Source organism: Triticum aestivum, chromosome 7A (genome assembly GCF_018294505.1).
Source record: "Triticum aestivum cultivar Chinese Spring chromosome 7A, IWGSC CS RefSeq v2.1, whole genome shotgun sequence".
Taxonomy (NCBI): domain Eukaryota; kingdom Viridiplantae; phylum Streptophyta; class Magnoliopsida; order Poales; family Poaceae; genus Triticum; species Triticum aestivum.
Genome location: NC_057812.1, coordinates 466,786,818 through 466,795,794, shown reverse-complemented (window position 1 = coordinate 466,795,794; position 8,977 = coordinate 466,786,818). Strand labels below are relative to the sequence as shown.

General features: G+C 45.2%; 1 protein-coding gene across 1 annotated transcript; it reads left to right on the top strand.

Annotated features, from left to right (window-relative positions):
* Positions 1-205: 205 nt before the first annotated feature.
* Positions 206-5,501, top strand: LOC123147603 (far upstream element-binding protein 1). Its single transcript, XM_044566864.1, has 7 exons — positions 206-551; positions 714-937; positions 1,062-1,247; positions 1,355-1,450; positions 1,526-1,597; positions 1,686-1,802; positions 4,211-5,501. The coding sequence occupies exons 1-7, from the start codon at positions 290-292 to the stop codon at positions 5,312-5,314; spliced, it is 2,061 nt and encodes a 686-aa protein (XP_044422799.1). The 5' UTR covers positions 206-289; the 3' UTR covers positions 5,315-5,501.
* Positions 5,502-8,977: the final 3,476 nt, after the last annotated feature.

Sequence of the window (8,977 nt, the reverse complement as noted above, 5' to 3'; positions counted from 1 at the left end):
GAAAAGTAAAAAGTGCTTTGTTTTTCCAATTACGTTTTTCATTTATAGCGTGCTTGACTTTCCCCTCAAATCAAAAAAGAAAAAAGAAAAAACTTGCGAACTAAGTCAAATACGTGTCTATCCATGGCGCACGTAATATCCCGAGCTTAAAAGTAAAGTACGCCTCCGACCACGCTTTTATATAACCAAGACAGGTCGGGGCACGGGCTCCTTCTCTCGCATATCCCCACAGGCGCCTCCAGACCCCCGTACGAATACCGGAGCCCTCGAACCGCAAACCCTAATCCCCATGGCGGACTCCGACGCATCGGCGGCGCCGCCAGAGGTAGCGACCGAGATGAAGATTCCAGTCGTAGACCTCACCGACGCCGTGCAGGAAGACGCTGCACCAGACCGTGCGGCGGCCGCCCCCACGCAGGAAGAGGAGCCATCAGAGGTTGCCGAGGCCGAAGGCGACCACAAGAGGAAGCTCGAGGAGGTCGACGCGGGCGCGGAGGCCAACGGCGCCGGGGAGGACGCCAAGCGACCGCGCGTGGAAGGCAACGGCGCAGGTTAATCTCTCTCGCGCCCCACCCCCTCTCTATCCACGTGTGCGGTTGTACCTAGGGTTTACTGTCTCGGCGACGATTCTAGCTTGTCAAACATGGTCGGTTCGTCTTAAGCCTGGATCGTAATCCGTCTGCTGATCCGTTCGTTATCTCTGTTGGGATCAGATGCCGTGCAAAACAGTGAGTCCTCCGAGAAGCCCGAGGAGCCAGTCGCTGTGATTACTGAGGGGGCGGCAGATGCCGAGGTTGCTCCTGCTGGTGATCTGCAGACAAGTTCTGAGGTCAAGCCACAGGAGACTGCAACTGAAGCACCGCCACAACAGCAAGAAGGCGATGCAACCGGTGCCCTGCAGGAGACTACCCGCCTAATTGATGTGCCCAATACCAAGGTATAACCATTGGCTTCGATGAAATCTGTTTTTTGGGGCCAGTGTTGCATCAAACACAGAAATTCGTGTCTACTACTGATTTACACACATAATTTGCTTATGCTGATGGTGGAAATTCATGCAGGTCGGCGTTCTAATAGGAAAAGCGGGTGAAACAATCAGAAACCTGCAAATGAGCTCGGGCGCAAAGATCCAAATCACAAAGGATGCAGATGTTCCTTCAGATGCCACGACTCGTCCAGTCGAATTGGTTGGAACTACCGAGAGTATTGACAAGGCTGAGCAGCTTATTAAGAGTGTTATAGCTGAGGTATGCTAAATGTATCAACTTCCTCAGGTGTTTGAAGTAGTTTATGTTCGCTGAACTTATATTGGTAAAAGTTACATCTAAGGCTCTATCCAATGCATATATTCCAGGCTGAGGCTGGCGGTTCCCCTGCCTTGATAGCCAAAGGTTTCGGGTCTGGTCAGTCAGGTTCAGAGCAGTTTGAGATGCTAGTCCCTGATAATAAGGTTAGTTTTCAATGTTGGTGATGAATCCAACTGTTTCGTTTGCCTAACTCTTCTCTGATCTTATCAATTTCGTAGGTTGGTTTAATTATTGGAAAAGGAGGTGAGACAATTAAAAACCTGCAAACCCGATCGGGTGCTCGAATCCAGGTAGATAGTTTGCATTTTATGTTGTCATTTTAAACAATTATAGCTTATGTCAACTGAGGCTTGAGGGCGGCGGTAAATGTTAATGTAGTTAATTCCTCAACATCCTCCGGCGGGTACTACACTGACCGAAAGGACTGTACGTGTTACTGGCAATAAGAAGCAGATAGAAGCTGCAAAAGAGTTGATTAAGCAAGCTATGAGTCAGGTGATGTAACCCTGCTTTGTGCTTTTTTGTTCCATTATTGCTGTGATGAAGCCTCTGATGCTTGAGGCTGATGTGATCCTGCTTTATGCCTTTTATCATTCATCTGTGCAGTGAGCAACTCAGTAATGCTTCATTCTGTCTATTGTCCATATGTACACTTGTGCTGTGATTACCTGCATGATGCTTATGCCCCTATGATAAACATAGTGATATTGGATTTAGCGTTGTTGCCAAAATATCAAGTTTGTGTATTATGCTACTTGGTACGAAATCATAGCATGTATGATTGCCTGTGTATTTCATTTCTACCTTGTCTGATTGGTACAACTGGCTTTTTCTATGTCACCATTTTGGTAGTTAATTATATGCTATTCATGGTGCTATGCTAATGCTGCTAATAAATGTGATGCACTTAATCATCTTAACTTTTCAAAACTTTTTTGTCAATTATGTTCAAATTGCCTCGTCTATGAATAAGACTGGAGATGTTTTGCCTGAAAGGAGTCTCCCATTAGTTGTTTTTTGGAGTAAAACCTTTTATATTCTGATAATAGAAATTGAAAATTGTCCTAGTTGATGCCATTTTTGTAACTTGCGTTGATGCTCCCATTTTAACATTTGTGGCTGTTTCATTCCAACTCTGCATCTTGTAAATTTGAACATTGTTCATGTGTATATGAGCACACTTTAGCGCAAGTGCATTCTTGATTAAATAGCAATCCGAAAATAGTCACTTTATCGTGCTTGGGGTGTTTTATATTGCCCCTTGCCCATTTATGGAATCTGAAGTATGACTAGACTAATCTGTGTCTTCTTTAATGGGCCTGTATGACATTCTTGATATATAGAAGTGCCTAACTGGACTGGAAGGTAAGTTCTCCGTTTGCCCTACTTTCCTTGATCGATCAATCAGTCAGTGACATGCAATCGGCTTGTGGGTTATTGTGGGTTGTAGTAGGTTCACCCACATAATTTTATTGTGGGTTATTTGTTACTGTTAGAGTTATATTCTCCACCAAATTTTGCCCTGAAATATTTAGTATGTATTTTGCCCTGAAATGTCTAGTATGCCACCTTTTGTTCTGCATGTCACTATAAAATTTTGAGTGTTGCCTGCAACCTGCCAATCATGTTATTGTGCTTGATGTAGTATCAGTACGAAACATAATGTGCAGCATCGGTTATATTTAGAAACAAAATTAGGAACTAGGAATAAATGGTTCACCACCAGTTAATATTGAATGGTTTTGTATTTTGGACCTAGGAAAGTTGGATACAGTTACAGAAACAATAATAGAAGAGTTCATGGTTCTAGTGTAACTGGACTGCCCTCAATGTTTTTACCTGATCCTTGGCTCTGGCTTTACACATGGTTTGGTCAATTAGCCTCTTGCTAACTCTAGATAAAATCTGATACTGTTTCCTACATCGGAAGTCGTAGCTGACACATCAGGTTATCTCCCTTCCAGTTTCCGTGAATTATCTTTTGTTGAAGGTGCCAATTGGAGTTGGCTGGGTATACCAATGCAGATTCAGCTAGGCCTTCCTGATGGGGTCATCTCCTTCATCCGTTGCATCACAGCAGAGGGATATTGATCATTGTCCCTTGCCCTCGTATGGTTTTTGTAGTCGGGGTAACTGGTAAGGCTGCTTATGGCTGAAATGGAAAGAAAAACCAATCCTGCATTGGAAGACTGCACCAATTGTATCATTGCCATGCCAAGGATACTGCATCACCATGTCTAGGTTTGCTAAACTAAATTGTTTGCAACTCTCTGTTGTCTGCAGAACCACTTCTCTATAGTCGAAAAGCTGTGAACTATGTCACATCATTTGTCTTAGTTTTATGATGTGTTACCCCCCCACAACTGCAGTCCCTGTCTGTCCCTTTATGAAGTTTGGGCTAATTAACCTTGTTATCATGTCAGTGCTTCGCATGTGATCTTGCCATGTTTTTTTATTTCTGAACTGTATGGAGATGTGGAAATATGTTGAATTGTAAACATTGTTTCTTTCAATCTGTGAAGCTCTTGTTCCCTTAATTCTACTGAATGTGATGATTGTTGGTATTTGCATTCTAATACTAGTGTCTCATCTCATTGACATTATGTGTTTATTCATGGATGGTTGATTCTATTGCCCTTTGTGTTGCACTTTTCACTTTAGATGTCCACATAAGGGTATGAAATGTTATAAGATGCATACTTGTATTTTTTCTCTTGGAAGACTACTTTATTTGAATGCTGTAGCTATGAAAAGTTTTTTACTAGCACGAACTTGCAGGTTTATTGGTGTACAACTTTGATATGACAGTTATCCTTCTATGATGTTGTTATACATCTTATATCCAGCCTTTGTCTTTGCCATTTACTTTTCTTGTTTGGTTTCTAACATACTTTTATATACAGACATTTCCAAGAAACACAACTCAGTCTGGTGGCTATGGTCCGCAACATCACAACCCTCAGGGTCATGGCCCAGCTTCTCAGTGGGGGCCACGGTCTCAACCTCAGCAGTATGGATATCCACCAAGAGGGCCTCCTCAGAACGCGCCATACTCTCAACCCCCTTATGGTGGTTACCCACAGCAGCCACCACCAAGAGGTGGCATGGGCTGGGACCAGAGGCAGGGCCCTCCGCCTCACCAGGGTGGTGGTTATGACTACTACAAACAGGGATCTCAACCTTATGAAAGCCAGCCACCAAACTACCCCCCTGGACCAGGTAACTTCAACAGCTATGGCCCATCACAAGCTCCAAGCTATGGACAGCCTCAGTATCCGCAGTCTGCACCTCCACAGAACTATGGCCCTGGATATGGTGATCCTAGGTACAGTGCTCCAGCTCCAGCCCAGCAGTACTATGGGCAGCCACCAGCCGGTCCGCAGCAAGGCTACCCTCAACAGCCAGATCCTTATGCTAGACCTCCATATGGTGGACCTGGACAATGGCCACCCAGAGGCAGTGCACCTGCAGATGGTGCTTACCAGGCACCACCGCCTGCATCTTATGCTCCGCCAGCCCAGCAACCTCCTGCTTATGGTCAAACATACCCAACTGGACCTGATGGGTATGCTCAGCAGGGTTATTCACAGCAGGGTGGGCAAGGGCAAGGGCCAGCAGCATATGGTCAGAGTGCTCCGGCAGGACCAGGGTACAGTCAACAAGGCGGCTATGCGCAGTATCCTGCATCACAGCCAGCATACGGTGATCAGTCAGCTCAAAACAATGCAAACTATGGTTATCAGGGAGCCCCAGCTGATCCCAACTATGGAAATGCCTACCCACAGTCAGGATATGCTGCTGCACCGACAACTGGTCAGCCTGGATATGGTCAGGCAGGATACACTCAGCCACCAGCTACAAACCCACCAAGTTATGATCAGTCTGCGCCACCAGCAGCTCAAAGTGGCTATGCTGCACCTGCTGCAAACCCACAGCCTGCGGTTGCAAAGGGCGTGTCACCTCAGCCTGCTGCTGCTGCTGGATACGGCGGGCAGTGGACTGCCTGACTTCTGTTCCAAAGCCCTGCTGACAGCAAGATATATTTGAAAGCTATATATGTTTTGTCACCTGCTGCTTTAAATCTTTGCGATGTTCCGCCAGGCTTGCCTTCTAAAAGTTTACTCTCTGTAGTACTAGTAGATTGTTATGTTAACTTTGAACTTCTTGAGTTGAAAAGAGAACCTGGTTAGCTTATTGCCTGTGAGAGTAATTTCTGCATGTCTTGCTTGTTTCATGTTGGTTTTGTTGTGCTTTAGCTATGTTCATTCTTCTGCTTGCTGAAGCAATTTTGACTTCTGTTTAGGGTTTCGGCCCCTTTATTAATTTTAGTGACACTATATACTGTGCTGATTTTTCTTGTAGAATGTCTCCCGAGCCTTCTAGTGTCAAAAACGGAGGGAGTACTTGTCAGCCAGGAGATCTAACAAACTTACTAAGTTTCACCAAGATGTAACCTGGCTAGGAACCCCCAACATTTCCCTCCTTTCCCATTCGTTCGTGCCGCCACCAGATTCCCTGTCCCCTTTCCTTTGGCATGGTCTAGGAGATGTCCCCTTTCCTTTGCCATATGTATTTTAGTTCTAGATACATCCATTTCCGCGACGAGTAATTTGGAACGAAGGAAGTAGTATGTAGATATAATGAAGGTCGCATGAAGTAGTATGACACCATGGTTTGAAAATGAGGAGTGTGGTTGCAATAGCAGGCTCATCTTTGTTGGGTAGATTGGTCTCCCTTAAGATGTTCAAATATGACTTCTGATGGCCCATAGATATCTCAAATTCTATCTTATAGACCGTGCCTCTGCGACAATGTTTGACGGTATGGCTGAAAACTACCTTTATGACTACGTAATTATAGAGTAGTGTTTGGTAGCCTCTAAAAATGTCTGATTCACATCTCGAGGACAAAGCAGGGATCTCAGTCCAGGGCATATCATACACATTGTAGTTGAGACTAACATATGACATATAGTTGCGTCACAAAATTAGTGTGTCCGACACTAGTGTTCTACTAGTGCGTGTCCACACTATTTATTTAGTGTCTCTATATCCATGACCTATAAAACATGAACATCAAGCCAACATATGCTAGTTTAACCATGTGTGTCACGAACACCATATCTTCATCGATTAGGGGCCATTGTAAGCCACCATGCACCATAATACTTGATGAAATGATATTCAAGGACAATACTTGATACAAACATGTCGTTGTGCGGCATTCGATTAAGCCTATACATGTTTAGCTACCATACATTCACCCTTTTAATGTGTATTACAACATCAACATTGAGGAACACCTAACAATTTCTTAAGACCTAGTCTCTCCGTCCCACAATACAAGGCGTTTTTGCAAGCTATTGTGGGATGGAGGGAGTAGATGTCAGACTAGAACATCGCCGTCGTCGACGACCTCCACCGCCGTTCGCCCCGTAGAGCTTGAGTACGAGGCACCGGTTGCGCACGGGCCACGAGGACCCCTCGCCGAGCTTCCGTTGGTTGGCGGGTTGCACCCGCGCGTGCATGGTGCACCCCAGCAAGAGCGCGAGCAGACAACAAGGCAGTGCAGCGCCGTGTATTTTTGGCACGGGTGCAGGCACACAGCAGGCAGCGCAGCGGCCGCGCCATTGAGACATAAGACTGCAACGCGTGCACGTCCGCTTCTCCTCACATTCTCTCTCTGACCCCCATTCCTAATTTCTCCTCAGTAGCATATTCATGCGAGCAGTGGCTATGTTAGAGGGAACGGTTGGTTTCCACGCACGGCTGTAAACATGGACACTATGCATGAGATGAATACAAGTCTGGTTGCTCATATTCTTCCTGCTCTCCCTTTCTACAACAACGGCACGCGCAGCGCATCAACGTCGTCGCAGAGCTTGAGCACTTCGCAGGACGTGGGTGGGACGCAGTGGAGCTCGCCGGCGACGTCCCTCTTCCGCCCTGGTCACTTTTGTCGCTCCTCGCTCAAGCCTCACTGGCACAAACCACTGCCACGAGAGTGGTTTTTTGGCGCTAGGGCTTCATATGGCATCCCCTATCCTTACCCTTCAACATAGCGTTGAGATCTATGCTAGCCAACTAACTCACTATATGAAACTATCTTTTTCCCAATAACAACATATGGACTTCAAAATTTGCACGTCAACCAAATTTTAGAACTTCAACGTGTGAAATGGTTATTTGAACTTTTTTTTGGATTTTTGGGTCAGATGTAAATATACAAAATGAGATTTTTATCGAGTAAAAATATATTTGAAGTCCGAAAGTTTCTTCCGACATTGTAGTTAGAATGTTTTGTCGTCCTACAAAATCTGAAGTTCATATGTTGTTTTATTTGGGATAAATAAAAAAGATAAAAGTGCCTGCACGGATCATGATGCAGAAAACGGGTGGCCAGAAAATAGGTGTCATGGCTCCCAAACCACTCACTAGGGCACTAGGGGGGATTTGTCCGGCTTTCTGAAAGTTGAGGAGATTACGTAAGCCATTTTTGAGTTGAGTTGAGGAGGGTAATGTGGTCGATTCCTGGAAATTTAGGATGATATATATACTTCTTTCGGCATTAAATGGAGATTATATGCCAAAGCCAGCGGATGAAACTAAATTCATTGTGGTTTGTGCATCAGTCAATTGCATTTATCAATTTAATGGACAAAATGCAAGCAGTCGTATCCGATGGTGGAGCTATGTGGTACACGGGGGTCATTGCCCCCCTCCCCCGGATTTTGTTTTGAAAATTTTAGATGGGGAAATTGTCCTTTTTCATTCAGTATCTTCATCTTTTGTGTTCACGTCCCTGCTGTTTTTTGTCTAGTGCCATCACATGTTTTATCTGTGGCAATTGGAGGCTGTTGATGACGTGGAGCTCCGCCAGGAAATCACTCCGGCCCTTTGTGTTGGCCGTAGAAAATCGCTTCAGTGCCACCTCCGTGCTCCGGCCATGCACCCTCCGAGCACATTAGCACGGTACACCACGCCAAATCCTCCCCGTCCTATCTTCGTTTCATCGTCAAAATTCTTTGTCCCATCACTAAGCTCTATGTACTTTAACTGTTTCGGCACCCCTGGGATGCTTCTCAAGTCTAGGAGTGTTGAAATATATTGCCTGCCTCTCTGCATTAGTTGGAATTTTTAGATGAGTTGACTGGAGCATAAATTCAATGTAGTATTAGAGCGGCTAGTCCAACGACGTTGATCCTAAATTTCTCTACCACTTCTACAGTGCGCTGCCCCAGGGAGATTAATCTCCTCTCCCTGGGAGCACGGATTAGACTGGTCCATATATTAGATTAGACAAATTCAAAATTTTAAGTAGATTGAATCATATTAGATTGATTTATTTTCAGTTAGCCAAATAAAATTGTATTAGATAGATCCCAATCGATGAAGAAAATCTAACTGATCGGTGCCTTGAACGGCGGTTGAGAGCCTCTAGCCACCGCACACAACCTGAATGTTGAACGAATAGTAGGTACAACCGCCTCCTCCCCTAAGAAAATCCCGGGGTCCTCTGCCTCCCGTTAGCGCGGCCGCTGGGCCATGGCGGCGCGATAGATCCGGCCTTTGCCGTCGAGAGGGCTATGATTTTAGATAATTTTGTTATAGTTTGTGTCCTGCTGATGAAGACGAGACAACAGTGGCTCGGTGAAGATAAAATAAGGTTCT